At 42.1% G+C, this 21,783-nt stretch overlaps 1 protein-coding gene across 1 annotated transcript in view; it reads left to right on the top strand.

The window, feature by feature from the left end:
* Positions 1–21,783, top strand: part of LOC136877079 (octopamine receptor beta-2R) — a 316,256-nt gene that overhangs the window by 199,049 nt on the left and 95,424 nt on the right. The window contains exon 2 of the mRNA XM_067150896.2: positions 15,843–15,954. Within this exon, the coding sequence (XP_067006997.1) occupies positions 15,914–15,954 (41 nt within the window). The 5' untranslated portion in view covers positions 15,843–15,913. The remainder of the gene's footprint in view (positions 1–15,842; positions 15,955–21,783) is intronic.

Here is a 21,783-nt window from a genome sequence, read left to right as displayed (position 1 = left end):
TGTCTGTTCATCTGTTCCTCCATAACGGGGAAATGGCTAAATTAATTTCAACCAAACTTCATCCAGTAGCACGTTTTACTATACAACGTCGATCCTACTGAGAAGTTCCTAACTCTGTTACTGTATTCACAAACATATAAAACTGCATTTAAATTAAAAAATATGGAAATTCTGCATTTAAAATGGAAATTATGAAAATTAATATTCATTAAATAATATACACAATCGTTGTACCTCATACTTACACTTGGTTCGTACCTGCTTACTTACACATACGTTATTTGAAGGGCGCCAGCTACCACTCAGTGCAGCAATAATAAAACGACTTTTGACAACATACCATATTAGTTCTGTGAAAAGGAGATTGGCGTTCGGTTTGACCATTAAATTTGAGGTTAAGTAATTTCACTGTAGAAATGAAACGCTGAATTTTGATAGAAAAAAATATATTCTTGAAACAATATATAAAATAGTGAGAACTGCTGCGATTAAAACAGATGAGAATATGACATTATGACATTGCAACTGAAAGAAACTAGGCATGAATTTGAATTCTTCTTGACCGTACGTTTAACAATTTATACAAAGTATATCCCTCACTGTTTCACTTGACTGTACCTTCAACACTTTGAGTGTAATTACGACGTATTCCTTAAATCTGTTGTTTACTGTAAATGTGTCACGCCTAACTTGGTGATGCATCCTTGTGACTGCGTCTTCTCCATATTATATGACTTCTGGGTAAGTCTGCACTGTATGACTCCATTGCAAGTGGTATCTTTCTATGACTCCATGGTAAGCCTTTGCGTCCGTATCTTCAACTAAGTGACCGACCAACTTTGGCCTCACTCTCTCAATGACCACAGACTAATGGTTCACTGAGCCTTCTCCATCTCGTTCACACTCCTTGACTGTCGTTGACTGACCGACTCAGGCCTCTGTTTCCAATTGAATAATGACTGACGCTACAATATGCAGCCACCTTTTATAGACGTTGGTTGACGCACCTACGTAACCTCCAGAAATCACCATAATTTACTCCCACTTTGCGATAAATGTTACATGCAATGGTGAAATCCCCTGGGGCTCCCTAAGAAACTCCAAGACCGTGAGCGCAGTGCTAAATACGCACGACGTAGCCATGACGTGGCGATGACTTGACAGAAATCCCAGCAGTATTGCACAATGTAAGGATGTCACATCCAACATCTGATATATAACAATTCTCACTGTACATGTCTTGAGTGTTATACTACACATACGTATATATGCATACATTTAACTACAATCATGCAAGCGACAAGCACTGCAGAATTGAATTGAATAAGAATGCTAATACAATACTAGTAATCTCACAGATAAAATAATAATAATATGGACATAATAATAATAACAATAATAAAAATACAGATATCGCCTTGTAACGGGATTTGAACCGTTACACTATGCCAATACTAAGAATGTGACAATGCTCGTCCTATCCATTAATTCCCAGACTTTTTCCCTTTACATAATCATGCGCATTGGAAAATGAACTCAACGAAAATATTTGCCTCATGGACTGTATATCAATATGTGGCTGGAAGGCGTGAGTAGTCTCTAGGGAAATAACGGATAGGAGGGTCATTGCCACATTTGGGCCCATGACCTTCGATGGGCCCCTTAAAACAACAAGCATCATCATCATTGTCACATTCGCCGTTTTGACATTGGAGTAACGATATATGGTATATTACATCCATATTCTTCTTATACATTTTCGTGTATATTTCAAAATTACTGTGTTCCTTATGTGTATAGAAAGATCAAAAGAGTCATTTAATTTTTCTGAAGCACCATTGATAATCTCTCTTTGTCAAACAGTTCTCTCTCTCTCTCTCTTATCGTCCCCTCATTTCTGAGGATCGTGATCTACGAGGAGGCTATTGCTCAGTTGTCTCTATCTCTTGCGGTCGTCGGCCAGATGCGCTGCAAAGAAAATGTTCAACCCAGTTATATTCTTGATAATGTTCAACCATTGAGTAGGAACTCGCCCACGATCTCTCTTGCCGGGAATATTTCACAGAATGATAAGTATTTCTATGCTGTTATTCCCACGTCGCATAGTGTGTACAAAGTACTGTAAACTTTTTTGTTTACATATTGATGATAAACGATTCTGAAGTTGAGCTGATTTATAATGGCATCATAGCTGAGAAATGCTATCGAAGGTACGCGTAACTTTCTTCTCCAGCACCACATTTCAAGAGAATCGATGTTCTTCACTTCTCGTAGTACGAAAAGTCCTCGTCTCTGCTCTATAGAGGAAAACTGAAAGTACCCGACTGGATACTACCACAAATTGTTCTTAAACAATGTTTGTTCTAGATATCTTTTATTACTGCTGACATATCGGAGGAAATTAATGTTCTTTGTGGGGCTCATCTTCTGTCACGTACGACTGCTGATCACCATGGCAACGCTTTGGTCAGCTATTCGCGAAGGTAGTCACGTGCCGCCATATTCTTCATGATACCTGTAAACACCTGGCCGTTCATTGGGTATCAGGCGAGAGAGGCATAGGACACATGAAAGAGCCTCCACCTGACTCAATTTGCTGCCATTGTCTCCACGTAAGTCCAGTAACTTCCAACAGTCACTGCCTCTGTTTTCACTATTGGACGACACCTTAGCCTGGGTCTCCCGCTTCTTTTAGCTCGCTGGGGATTCCATTCAAGAGCCTGTTTTGGTATGCTGTCAAGACCTCTGTGCAGGTAGTGAGCAACGTCTAAGATAAGACATATAAAACCAAAGTCTTGTGTGTTAACAATGGGTGTCAAACGCACCATTCGGTCATCGAGCGAATTTTAGACTTTTCTGTTCTGAATAGTGATTGGAGACGAAACTCTTCCACAAAGCAGCTGCATGAGAAACCTCAAAGCTTCATCACCTACTATGAAGTTTATTCTAAGCGTCTTGCTCCATGAATAGGGTCTGATACTGATCACATGTTCTCGAGAAAAATTCTCCTGTGAAAAATAGAACGTTGTTGGGAGTAAGAGCACTGATAGGGCGCTGTGTGGATTACACGTTAACGCTACAACGGCTCTTATATACATTTAGCTATACGAAATATTTAACATCCGTTCTTTAGCCAAACCAAGATACCCTGCCATTTCCCACTTTTAGTCCCCCAACATAGGTTGCAGTCAAGAGATGGTGAGTTGAACTCCATCATTGGCAGCCTTGAAATTTGTATTCCATGGTTTCCAATTTTCACTTCAAACAAATGGAATTTGTCATAAAAGCTAGGACCATCGAAGTGAAGTTTGTACTCTCCGATACGTAAGCTGTGTGCACGTGTTCGACCTCGCAAGCATCAGTCGCCAGTCTGAATGTCAGCTGTTAACATGGTGAGAGAGTTACTATAGAAAAACAGTATTTTCGTATGTAAAAGTTATTTTAAGTCCGAATCGGCTCGAAAGGTAGGCGATGCTTTTGTTCAGCAATTTTCTGGCGAAGTGCTACCTTCATGTACACTAATTGTAAACAAATTTGAAATTATTGGCCCAGTGCTCAATAAAAAATATGCGTGCACACGAACAGTTTGATGCTTGCTGATGATGCTTGTTGTTTTAAGGAGCCTAACATCGAAGGTCATCGGCCCTCGAACAGTTTTAACAGAGTAATGGCTAGATGACATTGGTGCGAATCCGAATAAATCAGTCAAAAACTTAGCACAACAAGTAGCGGTTTCGGTTTCTTCTGCACACAGAGCTACAAAGCTGTTAGATATCAAACCGTACAGGTTTACACGGGCCCAATATTTAAAAGAACCTTCTGATCCAGCCATGAGAGTGAAATATTTTGAGTGGTGTCTTGCATCATTGAATGATAATTTATTCGATCCCCACAGCTTGTGTTCTTTCAGATGAGGTCTGGTTTCATCTTAATTATCATGTGAACAGTCATGACTCTCGCTATTGTTGTGCAGAAAATCTTAATAGTGTTTATGAAGTCCCTCATTATGATATGAGGATTGGTGTGTGGTGTGCTGTTAGTGCAATATGAATTATTGGGCTTATTTGTTTCGAGACGACAGGAAATTCAGAGAGGTGCCAAGATGGCATTTTTACGCCGTTCTTCTATCATTTAACGGAAGAAAAATCGCGTGGGTGATTTCAGGAAGATTCAACCCGTGCTCAAACAACAGAAGATTCCCTTCTTACAATCTCGGAAATGTTTGCAGAGAGAGTGATTAATGCTGGCCTATCCCCCTCCCCCCGTTCTCCAGATCTAACAGTGTGTGAATTTTACTTGGGGGGTAAACAGAAAGAAAAAGTGTATCGAACAGATCCTCACACATTGGAGGAACTGAATGAAAACATTACGAATGAAAACAGAAATATAACAGTGGCAGAACTCACTCGCGTCTGCCAGAATGTGGTTACCAGATAACCCAGAGAGGATGACACTTAAAACGTCTTTTATTAGGTAAGATTTCATATAAGATTGTATACACGCTTAAAGCCGCCCGGTTGAAGCAAGTGCCGTAGCGCAGAATACGAACACCGTGCGTTCGGTCATTGTTTATATGGGAGACCCAGTATAGGAGCTGTAGCATGGTTGCTACTTTCCCATTCCTAGCACTTTTATTTGATAATTTTCATGACTTTCATCGCTAACATAAGACATGCCTTCAAAAGACGACGTTTCGGATCGGACAACGAAATCACGTGGTTTTGCTCATAAACCTCTTCAAATGCTACCGACCTGAGCTGGAAACGAAGCCGCTATCATGGGAAGAGAATCACAACGACAAACTACCTGCACCACAGAGGTCTGCAAGAAATAGTTTGACTTGTAAATAAAACTACCGTTTCATCGACCTGTTTTTAAAACCCTCTTTGTTATATCTAAGTGAAGCATGGGTGAAGTCTGGATAAATGATAAGTTAAAGTTAACATGCATACAGGTAGTAACAATTATTTATGAGTTTAATAAGCTCACCGGACAAAGCTTATTCACCCTAGTGCGCACGCACAGATGGATCGTTAAGCACCGGGCGAGTTGGCATTACGTCGCACCTTTGCTTCTCTCAAATTACTGCTGACGCAAAAGTATTGTAACCGAGTAAGTCATCGCAATGTGGGCGGATCGCTTAACGTCGACTCGCTGCATAATCTCCTTCCTCTGGAAACGAATTATAATAAGCTGGCGGCTATTTATAAGGCTCTAGGACTGTCTACGACGGGAAGTCAGTGTCGCGAAGGAAAATGTCTTTATTTCTTGAATTTGATTGATCATTTGAGAATTGAATGAAGAATGGTTCAAGCGTAATCTGCTGTATTTTTTGGGAAAAGAAAGCAGGTGTGAACTTTAGCCTCATACACTTAAAGCAGTGAGATCATGACCAACTTCAAAATCTCACACACCAGGCGAGTTGGCCTTGCGGTTAAGAGCGCGCAGCTGTGAGCTCCCATCCGGGAGATAGTGAGTTCGAACCCCACTGTGGGCAGCCCTGAAAATGGTTTTCCATTTTCACACCAGGCAAATGCTGGGGCTGTACCTTAAATAAAGCCACGGCCGCATCCTTTCCATTCCTAGGCCTTTCCTGTCCCATCGTCGCCATAAGACCTATCTGTGTTGGTGCGGCGTAAAGCAAATAGCAAAGAAAAGGATCGTTAAGCCTGCGAACGAGTCCCGTGCTCAACCGCACGCGCATTACCTGTACATGAGCCTAAAGTAGTAGTGATCAGTGAGACATAGATGTTTCATGTGGACAGTGTACGACAGAGTGGCAAAAGGTTGAAACGTGTTTGGCCGTGCCCATGCTATGTAGTGCATGAAGTTGCTGGATTTGTTAGCGTTTTGCAGCGGACTATTCAATGTGTTTACAAGCAGTGGTGTAACTACACTTGGCCACGAAACACGACGTAAGATTTGTGGTCAGAGAAAGAACCCGACTGAGAGGCCTCGGAGACACGTTTTACGGCTTGTGAATCAAAATCGCTTCCAAACCCGACTGGAATTGCTGCAGTTACTGAATGAAGGTCCATCCCAACCTGTTAGCGATAGAACATTGCGACGGGAACTGCATGCAGTGAACATTTGGTGTCGGTCACCTCGCGAGAGGCTATTGCTCGCACAGGCACATAAACCTGGGCGTCTTCAATGGGCTAGAAATCATCAAACGTGGACAGCTGACGGGTGGAACGCAATGTGACCTGACGAATCACGTTTTTGCCTGTATTCCAACGACGCACGTCGTCAAGTGCACCTAAGGCCAATATAGCATGTCATCCTGGATGTGTGCAAGGTCAGGTTCAGGTCGGAAGTGGGTCTGATGTTCCGGGTGCGTTTTCGTATCATGGATTTAACACTTCCCCACTCTATTACATCTCGATTGGCCTGCGAAATCATCTGACTTGAACCCCATTAAAATTCTGTGGGACATGTTGAAACAGCGGGTAAAACGCCGACACGAACATCCCCGCAATTTGATGGTACTGCGCGGTCAGATCCTGAGCGAGTGGCTTAACCTGAATGCGATGTACCTACACAACCTTGTGAACTCGCTTTTTAACCGAATTCAGGCAGTTGTCAATTCAAGAGGCGGAGTTACACGGTATTCAATTATGCTTGTAATGATTTCTCCAGAGGTGACATTTTTTCTCCGCTGAGCTTAGGTGGAAGCAATGGCAAGAAGGCATTTCTAAAAGATATGAAAAGTTAACTAAGGAAAGAATTTGATAGGTCAAGCCGTGTGTATAAACAGTTGTAGATAGTGGATTCATACAGGGACAAAAGTAATAGGAAATTTAATTAAAAGATTAGTGGAAAATGGGAGAAACACAGCGAAAGTAGAAGAGGAATGTTGTACTCAATTTTTCTACGAGCGTACAAGCATAATCGGCAACAGTGCTATAGGGAAATGGAAGGTTCATAGGCGCTAAAACCATTCACAGAGGTTGAAGACTAGGCAATGAGACAGTGCTGATGAGGGATATTCACCCTCTCCAATCATAGAAGAACTAAGTTATCGTAAAAATATGTAAAGAAATCTGGTGAAAATTAAAGAATCGGCACGTCACGAGAACCGGAAGATAACATGAGTGCACCAAGAAGAGTACGAAACAAAGGAACGTAAAAATTACGCAAACACGTGGAAACAATTACAGACTCAAGCGAAGAACCCGTGGTTACTTTCTCCGTTCCAAAATCGATAACCTATGAGAGAAGTGAATATTTCACATATAAATGTCTAACAATCTATCATAAAGAAGTATGTGTAATTATATTAATTATGACATACCTACGGAATTTACTGTAGGTTTCATTTTCAGGCTCGTGTAGTTCTTCTTCTCTTCTTTTCCTTATCCTTCTTCTATCATTTTCTCCACACCTATGGGATCGTGGGTGCGAACTGCGTCTCACACATTGATTTGGCTCCGTTTTACGACCGGATGCCCTTCCTAACACCAATCCTATACGGAGGGGTGTAATAACTATTGCGTGTTTCTGTGGTGATTGGCAGTGTGGATTGTTGTCTGAATATGAAGAGAGTGTTGGGAGAAACAGTAACACGTAGTACCCGAACCCGAAGAATTAATCAAGTGATTAAAATCCCCGATCAAGCCGGGAATCGAACTCGGGACCATCTGAAACAAAGGGCAGTACGCTGACCATCAGACAACGAGTCAGACTGAAGTAGGAATAGTTCTAATAAAACAAATATTGTCTTCATAATGCATTGAGTATTTTCACTTTGTCATTAATTCTAAAGAGCCGGCCCCGTGGTGTAGGGGTAGCGTGCCTACCCCTTACCTGGAGACCCCGGGTTCGATTCCCGGCCAGGTCAGGGATTTTTATCTGGACTTGAGGGCTGGTTCGAGGTCCACTCAGCCTACGTGATTAGAATTGAGGAGCTATCTGACGCTGAGATAGCGGCCCCGGTCTAGGAAGCCAAGATTAACGGCCGAGAGGATTCGTCGTGCTGACCACACGACACCTCGTAATCTGCAGGCCTTTGGGCTGAGCAGCGGCTGCTTGGTAGGCCAAGGCCCTTCAAGGACTGTAGTGCCATGGGGTTTGGTTTTTAAATATTCTAAAACTATGTAGGACCGCATTTTAAAGTCTGCATTGAGGTTGGTGGAAATTTTCAGAGATAATTGATCTTCCGAGAACACAATTCAAGCTAACTGCCAGAAACTTTGGGAATGACTACTCACTCCGCCCTCGTCCGTAACTGACAATATATTTATGATTAACTTTCCGAAGACTTTCTTCTTGCAGTTACACTCTTAGTTTGTATGCTAATCGTGAAGTTATAACATTATATCACAGCCATATACCAAAAAGGATGGAAATAATCATTATTGTGTTGGGAGTTTTAAAACTGTATTGTGAAAACAGAATTACTCTCGTGTATGAGATAATGTCGTGATGCAGGATTTGTTGTCCTGTTTGACGTTATAAATCAAAGTCGTTACATCAGATCTGTTGTTCTCTCTAGGGGTCATCAAGATATACCACAACATCGGAGGTAATAGACCATCGTAATATTATCGTTCTATTATAGGCAGTTTTGAATTACGGGTTATCACAAATGATAACTTCCTAGGAAGTGCTTAGTTCGATTCTGGCATTTGCTAAAAATTCGTTCTTTATGTGAAGGCTTGGAACGGATTTGACTCTTTTGTGCGAGAACAAGCATGAGAAAATAACAATAATAATATCAGTAAGGCCTAGTGGTACGCAGCACCTTAAATGTCTGAGGGCGGTAATGTCTTGGCGAAACATTCTGAACAGTACTTGATTTTCAAGTTTATTAATAGATGTCACTACTTTTGGTTTGGAGAGCCACCTACATTCTGTTTAAATATTTCAAACTCATAGTTATCGTGAATATGCTGCAAAGCTTATGATTCCGTTTCTTGGGAATAACCTTCCCTGCTTACGCAAGTCCACATATTACATTTATCATTGCTCTGCCATCGTTTGTTATTCTACTAACAAAATAGACACGTTCAAATTTCTTTTTTCACTTTTTTACATGAGAAAATGCTTCATCGGTCCACCCAACAGAACTGTTGATAGTAAGTGGGATGACCTATACGTATCAACAACAATTTTTAAATGATATTGATAACAAATTATGTTATGAATTGAATTAGGGTTACCCATCGAGGTCTTTCGAAAAGTAACTGAACTAGTCCTGAGTATATGTCCTATCATCTTCTGGTCAAATTTCGCCAAATCGTTCTCATGTCAACAATTTTATTGAATGATTCGATCTATGCACGTCACCTTCAAAAGCCTTCCTACGTAGCCAGTTACTTGGCCAGTTATATTTCATGTTTCTTCCATACAACGCTCCCTTTTTTTCTTAATCTGTTTACCTTCCAGTGTCGGTTTTTCCCTCGGACTCAGCGAGGGATCCCAATTCTACCGCCTCAAGGGCAGTGTCCTGGCCCCCCCCTTTTTTTTGTTCATGGCGTCGACCTATGAAGATGTTTTGCCACTACTTTCACCATTATGAGAGGAACCTGCGTGTAAATGGAATTGCGGAAGTGTAGAGTGTTGAATGGGAGGCAAGGAATGTTAAGGACGACACGAACACCCAGTCCCCAAGACAAGGATATTAATCATTTACGATTAAAATACCCTACCCCTGGCCGGGAATCGAGCCCGGGGCCGCCGAATTACAGGGGGACGCGCTGCCCCCTACACCGCGGAGCAGGACATACAACGCCCTACTACACTCAAACGTATCCGGAGAAACTTTCTAATATCCACATTTTCACATAACGTGCGGAAATTCGTTTTCTGAAGAAAAGTCTCTCTGGCTTGGTCTAGTCCACATATTATTATGTTCCCCTTACTTCTGCGTCATTGTTTATTAAAGTAATAATTTATTGCAGCCAATGGCCATACACACAATAATTCACAATGATTGGAATTTAATTACCTATGTAATCTATAGAGTAAAAGGTACAATGTCAGGTCTTTACGAGTAGTCATAGTGGGGATCGACTTCCGTTCTGCTTGTAAGCAGGTCCGTACAGTGGTGTTCGTGTGTCCATGTGTTCCATCTGTGAGAGGACATTTAGAGCTGAACTGCCTCACACATATTATAGCGCACAGTGATGAGACGCCGTTTGCTTGTCTAATTTGCGACACTGAATTGATATTGCATTTTGCAGGGCACAGTGCTGAAAAGTCTTCTGTTTGTCTAATTTGCAACACTCTGTTAAACATGCCTCGTCCGCTTGTAGGTGCACGCGGTACCTCTTTACCAGTCTTTAGCGAGTGCGGTAATGGATATTGTTCTTGCGGTGCAGTTGATGAGGTGGTACCTGGGGCATTTTCCACCACAGAGCCGGCAGGTACATTCATCGTCTGGTTCGTGGTATCCAGCGGTTTGGCATACCTTTCCGTGGAACCCGTGGACGGCGAATCGGGTGAAGGTGTGGCGTAGGTTGAAGCCTGGCCCTTTCCATTCGTCGTTCCTCACTGACTCAGTTTCGTAGAATTCTTCCGGGATTTGCTGTGCTTTTCGTCGTCTTTCTTCCAGGACTGCGGCGGTTGCTTCGGTCTCGGGAAGGTTGAAGGAGGTTTTTATGTCCTCTAGGAAGAACGGCTCATCCACCAGGGTGTACACCATTGTTTATTATACACCTTATTCATTGTTTCTTTGTTAATCTGTTTACCCTCCAGGTTTGGCTTTTCCCTCGGACTCAGCGATGGATCCTACCTCTACTGCCTCAAGGGCAGTGTCCTGGAGCTTCAGACTTTGGGTCTGGGGATACAACTGAGGAGGATGACCAGTGCCTCACCCAGGCGGCCTCACCTGCTATGCAGAACAGGGGCGTTGGTGGGGGATGGGAAGATTGGAACGGATAGACAAGGAAGAGGGAACGAAGCGACTGTGGCCTTAAGTTGGGTACTATCCCGGCATTTTCCTGGAGGAGAAGTGGGAAACCACGGAAAACCACGTTGGCTGAGGAGGGAATCGAACTACCCTCTACTCAGTTGGCCTCCGGAGGCTGAGTGGACCCCGTTCCAGCCCTCGTACCACTTTTCAAATTCGTGGCAGAGCCGGGAATCGAACACGGGCCTCCAGGGGTGGCAGCTAATCACACTAACCACTAAACCACAGAGGCGGACCTTACTACTTATTCTTGGAACCACATACGAACATTTATATAAAGACCTGATTGCATCTGTTTTGGCCTTCCAGAAGAACTACTTATAATGAATGGGACGATCCATTAAAGACCGTCTTTAAAACTTATGACACATTTTGTTGTGAGTTAACACTGTATTTGGTGCTCCTGGCGATGTCATCCTTAATTAAGAAACATGATCACATTAATCTCTGGTAATGGCTTGGCAGCTTTGTCCGTTTGCAATACAAGATGTGTAGGTGGAGCCCATTACCTCATGTTTGCGCAGTCTAACTTGACACAGCATATGTAACAGACCATTTTCAGCTGTAATTGTGTTATATCTGTCCCCCAATAACCCCTTTATATCTGTCCCCCAATATCCGCTCTGCTGCTCTGTTACCAACAGAGAATGGGAGAGAGTTCCATCTCTGTGCGACATCTATAAAAGGAAACGACGAATAATAGAACTCTGAAGTCCTGTGGAATCAAATTACAATAATTGGATATGACATGATATTTATAGTTGCCAATATATGTTTCTTTTTCTGGTGGGTTAACATCGTACTCAGAAAGGATTCCCCTACGATGGGTTAGGAAAGGGCTAGGAAGGAAGCTGCGGTAGGCTTACGAAGGTACAAGCCCACCATTTTACCGGCCATAAAATGCAAACGTCTTGAAAGGCGTTCGCTACCCTTGGGTATTCGAATAGAATAAATTGGTGGCCGCCTAGGCTTGCACTACGAATGAATCCTGAGATCATTCACCCTCCTCAGACAACCAGGAAGTCACTCTAATCTACACGTAAATACACTACGATGGAGAAACATTATTCAAAACCTCTAATATAGTCGTAGGTAATAGGTGAAGGTAAAATGGATATTCAGCGTCTTCTAAAATAGATGCGTGAGTGATAAATGTTTGAATACATTTAATTTTCTCTAGATACACTTGTTAGATGTTGAAAATTAATTATATATCTGAATTTACAATAACCTTAGGTATGATACTGGGTCTAGAAAGCGGTGTAATTCAATTAATAAAGACAAAGTTGTCCGCCTCTGTGGTGTAGTAGTTAGGATGACTAGCTGCCATCCCCAGAGGCCCGGGTTCGATTCCTGGCTCTGCCACGAAATTTGAAAAGTGGTACGAAGGCTGGACCGGTCTCCACTCAGCCTCGGGACGTCAACTGAGTAGAGGTGGGTTTGATTCCCACCTCATCCATCTTGAAAATGGTTTTCCGTGGTTTTTCACTTCTCTTCCAGGCAAATGCTGGGGTGGTACGTAACTTAAGGCCACGGCCGCTTCCTTCCCTCTTCCTTGCCTCTCCCATCCAATCTTTCCATCCCTCCACAAGCCCCCTGTTGAGCATAGACGAGGCCGCCTGGGCGAGGTACTGGTCATTCTCCCCAGTTTTATCCTCCGACCCAAAGTCTGAAGCTCCAGGGTATTGCCCTTGAGACGGTAGAGGTGGGATCCCTCGCTGAGTCCGAGGGAAAAACCAACCGTGGACGGTAAGCAGATAAAGAAGAAGAAGAAGAAGATAAGTGATATTTTAATAGTTATTTATAACTTATGTTACGCGCAAGAGCAGTATAATAATAATAATAATAATAATAATAATAATAATAATAATAATAAATCGGTAATCTCTTAATTCAGTATAAATATTATTGTAAGTTTCCAAAATGGTTTACTATACAAAGGGCACAACTTATTCGTGGGATAAAATTGGGTAATTTAATCATTTATTCCGTAAGCAATATTATATAATAACAAATGATGATTATTATTGTTATTATTCGTGTGGCTATTTCAGCCTTATAATGTTCCAGCATTTACGTGGAGATGAAATGGTAAACAGCAGTACAGTATTCATTTTATGAACAGCCGACGGTGGGACTTGAACCCACGGCAACTCCCGAGTTCGGATTACTAGCACGTCGCACTACCATTGAGCTAATCCAATTTTATGTGTCATTTAAATTTGCATTGCATTACTCAGGGGCCTATTTTCATAACCTCATAACCTACTGTACATCGCCATAATACAATATTAGGTTTATGTTTTCATGCCTAAATTCCTTGGTTATCAGAGGTGAAAGAAGCTGCGGGCATGAATGGTTGGATATAGAAAAAATCAGAAGATTAATTTAAAACTTTAAAATTGCACCGATATTTCTTTCTCTTCCTTTTTTCCTTTTCTATCTTAAACTTTCCACTTTGCTACCTTACCTTACCTTACCTTATTTCCTGTTGCTACCTCTGGAGCATAGGGCCTTGGCGAAATTTCTCCACACAGTACGGTTCCTGGCCATTCTCTTCACTTCGCTCCAGGTGTTGTCAACTTCTGCGATTTCCTTTTCGATCGTATCCTCTTCATGACTAAGGTCATCGTCAGATTATCCGTCCGGTTTTGTAATTTCGCTTCAGTTTCTATAATCAGTTTATATAAGAAGAGCGATGGATTAATCCACTGCTTCCGAGTGCCTTGACGGGTCTGCCATCTTAAGCCTGAGGCATCAGGCTGATTTTCTGTCTGGGTTTCTTCCTTTAACCTTTGAAGTTCCCACTTCTACTGCAAGGCAGCAGTTCCTATTTTATTTACCCAGAATGGGAGGGTTGCCCCTTCCGCCAATTCCACCGTTCCAAAGTCCTTCTTCTCCGCCTTCACTACCGTTGAGGTCTTCGCCGTAACCCTGGCAAGGGACCCTTACATGGGACTACCAGCCGGGTCAGCTGGACCAAGGTTTTTTAAAGAGGTGTTACTCTTCTATCACTCGCCCTTTGTCCAGACTTGTGACAGGCAGAGCCTGACTTCCCAAACATTCGGTCCAGGTTGGTGGGGTTTTACACTTTGGTAAGTAAATAACAAATCATGTACAGAACTAGCTCGTTAACTAGGTAACAATAATAGAAAAATCAGAATAATCAACTAATAACCAACTTACAACCTGAGCTTGAAGCTCCCTAATTACAAATTTTACATGAGCACTATTGCTCCTTTCAACCAACAGTCAAGGAGACGGATCTCCCAAATTTTATATCAGTGGAGGAGCGTCCTTACACGTTTACACTTTACAAGTTCCAGGCCTATCAAAGGTACAAATTACGTTTAACAAAACAAACAGTATTCACTATCTTATCGGCTCAACAGTCTAATTGCCTCGAAATGAAATGAATGAAATAGAGTTTAACAGGGGTAACATTCTACATGGCCTTTGGTAAAAACAAAAGGTTAAAGTTACTGGCCGAAAAGAAAAACGTTAGGAGGTGAACACTTAGACTCCGTGAAACTGATATGAAATACTTAAAATCCTATTTGGGCTTCTGGCCCGACGTTACAGAGGCTAAGCCTATACTACGGGGATGACTAGATGGGAAAAAAATATTTATGTTACAAAAATTACTAGATAGATTTTGAAGGTTACTAACTCATAGTCACCTCAATATCAAGTTGAGAGGGAATACAAGACGGTTCCTCACTCTTTATTCCCTAGGTTCGAGTAAGTTCTTTAGACTTGTTTGAAATTTACAATACAAAATTTCAAACCATCCCCTCGAGCTAGTTTTCAAAGACCATTACGTTGTTAAGCAGAAACTGCCATTACCTTGAGCTGGTGAACCTCCTGAAGATGGACGAGGGGGCCTTTGCAGCTGCTTCCGTTGCGAATATACACTAGACGGGAGCGATCACAAAGACAACATGGTCCGAAATGTACCAGCTTTTATAGTGGAGAGGAGGGTTCCAGATTTATCTGGGTCGAAACACACCCACAATTTCCATTGGACAATCAAATATATGTCAATAACCATGATTGGTTGCTTAAATAAATGTACTGATTTTCTAATTGGCTAACGAATTAAGTTGGCGCGAAGAGATAGAAGTGTTGATAACTTTTGAACTCTAAAAACCAACTATAAACAATTCAGTTTAGTAAACATTGACATACAAAATTATTTGAAAATCAATAGTTCATCTTTACACCAGAGGTCGCAACATGAGTTGATAGTAGTGACATCTGTTGAGAAATGTCCAAACTTCTTGTATCAAACAGTTTGACAACCCAGTTCCAGATGGCCTTATAAAAGGCGTTAGTGTTAAATGCACTGGGCGGGTGTACCTCCGGTGCAATAATAATCATCATCTGTTTACCCTCCAGGTTCGGCTTTTCCCTCGGACTCGGAGAGGGATCCCACCTCTACCGCCTCGAGGGCAGTGTCCTGGAGCTTCAGACTCTTGGTCGGGGGATACAACTGGGGAGAATGACCAGTACCTCGCCCAGGCGGCCTCACCTGCTACGGTGCAATAATAATAACAAAAACTCAGTTTACATCGAAATGACAAATAATGAAGTTTCTCTACTTGCTCTGCCTGTTTTGGTGCTAATGAGGTAGACGATTTGACAACTCCGTACAGCAGACTTAGTAAATGCTATAAGCCGCTAATAGACACCGGGTGGCCGCCGGAGAGTAGTGGGTTGAGGCAAGGTCGTCATGTTTTGTTCTCAAATATACCTTGCTTTAAGCCTTACAGTAGGTCTCCTTTACCGAAATAACATAAAGTATACTACATGCACTTTGCTGAGGTGTGTTACTATAAGCTCATATGTAGATCAACTGTTTAATAATGTACCAGGCTTGGGATGGTACCGAGCCACAATAAATCGCTGAAGTTTAAACATTGTATTGCAGGTACGGCGGTACGACAACAAAGCACCAGCTGGCGGACAGAACACAAAGCAGCGAGGACGCTCGGGATTATCATGGGCGCCTTCATGCTCTGCTGGCTGCCCTTCTTCCTGTGGTGAGTCAACTTGTTAATTCTCCTGATAAATAACGTTCTGAATATCAGTAAATTTATTTGAATCGTAATTTCATTTGGTAGTTAAAACTATTATGTCCACCTTTGTAGTGTAGTTGTTAGTGTAATTAGCTGCCATTCCGGAGGCACGGATTCTACTCTCGGGCCTGTCACGTAATTTTAAAAGTGGTACAAGGATGAGACGGGGCCCACTCACCCTCGGGAAGTCAGCTAAGAAGAGGGGACTTCAATTCCCATCTCAGCCATCCTCGAAGTGGTTTTCCGTGGTTTCCCACTTCTCTTCCGGGCAAATGCCAGGATGGTTCTTAACTTAAGGCCACGGCCACTCCTTTCGCATTCCTTGTCAATCCTTTCCAATATTCCCATCACCCTGTGGGTAGGGGCGGTAGAATAACACCCAATGACTATGAAATGAAATGTCGTATGGCTTTTAGTGCCGGGATATCCCAGGACGGGTTCGGCTCGCCAGGTGGAGGTCTTTCTATTTGACGCCCATAGGCGACCTGCGCGTCGTGACGAGGATGAAATGATGATGAAGACAGCACATACACCCAGCCCCCGTGCCACTGGAATAACCAATTAAGGTTAAAATCCCCGACTCGGCCGGGAATCGAACCCGTGACCCTCTGAACCGAAGGCCAGTACGCTGACCGTTCAGCCAACGAGTCGGACACCCAATGACTATAGGAATAGGCGACTAAAAAGGACCAAGAGGCTACCCAATTGGGCGCGTGGGTTGGCAACCACGGGTCCCTTAACTGAGTCCTGACATTGCTTCCACTTACTCGTGACTGGCTCCTCAGTTTCACCTATCCTATCCGACCCCCACTTGGTCAGCTTTTGTTCTTTCCCAACCCTGACGGTAATATGTTTGTGAATCCTAAGGAGTCTTTCAACATTACGCCCTTCGTTTCTGTTGGCTTTCTCTGGCCGATACCTTCCTTTTTCGAAGTGTCGGACCTCTTATATGTTTTCTTTCTGATTAGTGCTATATAGAGGATGATTGCCCAGTTGTACTTCCTCTTAAAACAATAATCACCACCACCACCACCAGTCCTCCCATCCTCCATACGGCCCCTGTTCAGGATAGCAGGTGAAGCCTCCTAGGCGAGGTACTGGTCCTCCTTCCCACTTTTAGCCCAACCCAAAATCTCATGCTCTAGGACACCGCTCTTGCTGTGTCCGAGGTAAAACACAACCCTGTTCGGTAAACTGATTAAGAAATAAAGAAAATTAATAGAATAATTCTTAATATCAATGTATTCATTAAACTCATGCTCACGTGATTTTCAAAGCAATACAGATTTTAATTGATTCTTTGTTAGATTATGAAGATGTTGTGTGTTTAAGGATAAGCACATCTTCGAACCTACGACACGTTATGTCCAGCCTTTAAGTAAATGGTCAGCATAGCACCTTTTCGTTCAGGGAATACATTTTCAATTCTCTTATAAATCTGAAAAATGTATCTTTATCTACTTGATTCCACTGCTCCATTACGCACTTCTCTTTATGAAAATCCGTAGGCTATTTCCAATCACTTGACTGGGTCAGGAATGGAATGAATGAAGCCCCCATCTAGCAACAAGCACTTTCCTTTATATAACCCGAAAACATGCTATAGTGATTATATACCTGAACACAGAGTTTGGCTCAGTCCGAATATGTGCGGGGAAGGTCGCAACCACGACCACAACAGGTTGTAAGAAAAGTGGGAGAAGATTGTTTTCTAGTTTCATTACGTCTCACCGACACTGTTAGGTCTTTTGGCGACGATGAGGTAGGAAAATGCTAGGAGTGGGAAGGAAGCAACCGTGGACTTAATTAAGGTACAGCCATAGCATTTATCTGGTGTGAAAATGGGAAACCACGGGAAACCGTCTTCAGGACGGCCGACAGTGGGGTTCCAACCCACTATCTCTCGAATGCAAGCTGATAGCTACGTGACCCACTTGTTCGGAGGGTGAAAATAATATATTAGGCAGTGTGACCTGCTCTTAATTGCAAATTGCTCTGTAAGCTAATATCTTCAAGCTTGAAAAGAGATGCACTGAAAATGGTATGAAAATTAGCATTTGGAAAAACTAAAGTGGAGTCAGTTGGGAAGAAACCTGACAGAATTGAATATCAGGTAGAGAATACGAAACTGGATCATGTAGATCATATCAAGTATTTAGAATGAGTATTCTCCCAGGATGAGACTGAATCAATGTGCAGCAAATCCAATGTACTGAGCTCGCATTTTGCGATGAATGGTTTTTCTTTACACTAGATGATAAGTTTTTGAAATTAAAATATCGGATTCCATGGAAAAGTTAGAGCTTACTTGCTTTTCTTGCACTGAATTTAGACCGACTTTAATGTAAAGGAGTGTAAGATGCAGGATATCCTATACCTAAGTTGGAAGTAACGAACCTGAAACTAGCAAGAATGGCTGGTACATAGAGTTGTCATCAATGGCAGGATGGTACTCGGAATCTTCGGTGGTGGGGTCATGTGAGATGTTTGACGGAGGATAGGTTGCGTACGAGAATAGAAGGTTCGTTCACGGAGGGTAACAGCAGGATGAAAAATCGCGGGACTGAAGGGAGGAGGTCCCCACCAACCCCCCACACACCGACGATTTTATCTCAAAAGTTCCTCCCCATTAAAATTGCCCGGGGGAGATTCCTTCATTATAAAATAATGAGGAAAATATATTACACATATATTACTGAAATTAATGCCCTTTACTGTGCCTATGTTTATAAAAACATCAGCAACAATACACATAATATAGAAAAAATAGAATAACTGCCAACCAAACCTTTAGCAATAAAACAATGCAGCGCTGACAACTCAGCACATGCAGCCTGTTGTTAGTATTTCACTCTGGCAAATCTATCTAAAATCCGGGCTAAAATATAACTTACTTGAAGACCTCCTCCATTGTCAACGCTCAAGTAGCCCGAGCTTATACCACACCTGTACTCCTTGGAGACGGTGTTTTTCCAAAAGGTAGCCAATAGGACAATATTCACTTCAAGGAGTGCACAAATGAAATAAGTTTCCAATGTTTATAATTCTTGTTATAACAACAGAATTCAAACAAAAATATATATTTTTAAAATATGTTTAGTATTTGCTTTACGTCGTTACGACACAGATAGGTCTCACCGAGACGAAGGGGTAGGAAAGGCCTAGGAGTGTGCTGGAAGAGGCCGTAACCTTAATTAAGGTACATCCCCAGCAGTTGTCTTGGTTGAAAATGGGAAACCACTGGAAACCATCTTCAGAGCTGCCGACAGTGGGGTACGAACCCACTATCTTCCGAATGCAAGCTCACAGCTGCACGTCCCTAACCACACAGCGAACTCGCCAGGTGACTTAAAATTTACATTTTTTCCTGGGGCAGGGGTAACTGAACTTTCTGTGGAATGATATACCCTTTCCCCCGCCGACTATTGCCCAAAATAAACATTAGTAGTTGGGCCCTATGTTACTTCTCCCTCACCCCCTCCCACACAACTTTTCTTCCTGATTTCATACCCTGCGTAAGAGAAGAAGAGAAAGACTAAGGTGATGAAGATGATAGACTAATGACAAAAGGTATGGACTTAAACGAAGCTGCAGAGCTAATTGCAAATAGCGGATAGGGGACGTACTTATTTAGCTCGCAGAGGCTTGTATATCAAACGCTGAAAGGCATAACAGTGTACAGTGAAGATGTATGTCAGCGACTAAGGTAGTTTATTCAATCATTGTAACTTGTGTTTTGCTTAATATCTGGCTGTCTTATATTTTAAAGTAAACAGAAATAATATTTAATGTATTCCTTACAATAAGACTTATGGCCTTGTCTCGTAGATAGGCTACATTTTTTTGAAGAGCTACTCCTCCAAGCAGACGTTGAAGACTAGCAGGAGTTCTGAGAGAGGGTTGATAGAATGTGAATTGGCAGCGGGTAAATTGCTGGCGAATTCCATGGAAACCAACACAATAAAATCAATGATGCGCATCATATGGCAGCCAGCCAATGCTCTGAATACATCAGATAGTAATTGTGGGAGACACCACTTGACGACAGCAACCCTGCTTCATCATTCCGCGTGGGTAGAACTGCCAAGATAGTGAAGTCCCGGTAGCGTAGAGTGACATTACGCGATGGAATTCTCTTCAAGGGCAGGTAGCTGACAAGTAGACCTCTCCAATTCGCTTCTGGGTTTTCAAAATTGAAAGAACACTGACACATAGTATGCAGTGTCAGAGTTAATTGATATATCTTTTAGCTGTTAAAGGCCATGAGAAACGGGGGTAAAAAATGAAAAATTGAACTTCAGAGATATCAATATACATGAACGAATTAGTCGATTTATAGTTTGGATAGACAAAGTTGCGGCAGTGGGCAAAGTTCAAGTCATCAGCATTCATAAAATGATCAGTACACATCTTCGCAGTACTCCATGAGCAAATGATGGAGAAATAACCTGCATAAATGTAGCAAATGTGGGAAAAGTGCACTGCTTCGGCATTTCAAACCATTTAAAATAGGGTCATGAATGTATCCAGATATATAAAATGAATATTGGATCATGTCTCCGTTGCAAGTGATTTTAGAGAAACGAATGCTGATTTGTAATGGTATCTCTCTCGTGAAGTTCTATATGTTAATGGCCGTCCTTCAGTTCTCCAATATGATTTTCACTGTCTGAAAAAATAATACTTCGAAACGTTGAATAATACTTATAGTTCCTTTTGGAATTTGCCGGACTTTGATTGCCTCCTAGACAAAGCTGTTGTTTTTCTGATTTATTAATTGTTACAGATAGATGCCCAAGTATCCACCATAAATAAATTCCTGCTGCCAGCATTTGGTCAGTAGCAATTCAGGTACCATTTCCGCAGAAGTTGTAATCTCATTTTACCAGATGTTGAAGCAGTAACTTGTAGAATTCCAAGTCTTAGTAAAAGTCCCTTAAATGTAGAGAATGCAAACCAATGCTCTCTGTAAAGTAAATAAAGGCATTATTGTATAGGTATGTGCCGTAGCGATGTACTTCAAGACGAAGACCACTTTGGTCGGCGTTACGCACATATTTATTTTCAAAAGTAGGAAAATCTGGTGTATGGAGCTAACAGTGTCTACACCAGATATCACAATGTGTTGCTGGCGTTCGTGTTGAAGTAAGTTTTGGTTTTAAACGTTGTAGCTTTCACTAGTCAGGTGTATGCATAAGTCTTTTCCGGTTTCACTACTGTAAGAGATGGCGCCAGCGAAAAGTACACAGCGTATGAATTTGACACATAAATCGCTTGAATACGACATCCTTCCACACCCACCGTACTGCCCCGATCTGGCGCCATCTATCACCTCTTCGCATCAATGGTGCATGCGCTCGCAGAGCAGCACTTCAGTAATTTCGAGGAAATTGAAAACTGGCTCGATGAGTGGTTTGCGGCAAAAGACAAACAGTCTTTCTGTCATTGTATTCATAACTTACCTGAAAGATGGGCGAAATGTTTAGAAGCCTATGGCCAATGCTCTGAATAAACAAAGAAAATGAATTTGTTTTCCTGACCACAAAAACCGACAAAAACTTATGCATACACCTGTTATTGTACTGTTGTTTGAAGCTCAACAGCCAACTATAAGAGGCGTTGGGATCTTCATATTTGTATCATCAGCTTCTTGCCATGTCGTTCGTTGCATATCGACGACAGGAGTTTTTTGTAACAGTCCTTTAAGTGAATGCATAAACATACCATACACACAGTTTCGTAACAGTCTTGTTCTCCCATCTTAGTGCTTGTTGCTTTTTCTTGGCAACGTGT

The sequence above is a fragment of the Anabrus simplex genome, chromosome 7, assembly GCF_040414725.1.
Source record: "Anabrus simplex isolate iqAnaSimp1 chromosome 7, ASM4041472v1, whole genome shotgun sequence".
In the NCBI taxonomy this organism is placed as follows: domain Eukaryota; kingdom Metazoa; phylum Arthropoda; class Insecta; order Orthoptera; family Tettigoniidae; genus Anabrus; species Anabrus simplex.
The sequence above is the reverse complement of the archived record's forward strand: the minus strand, read 5'-3'. Positions and strand labels throughout refer to the sequence as shown.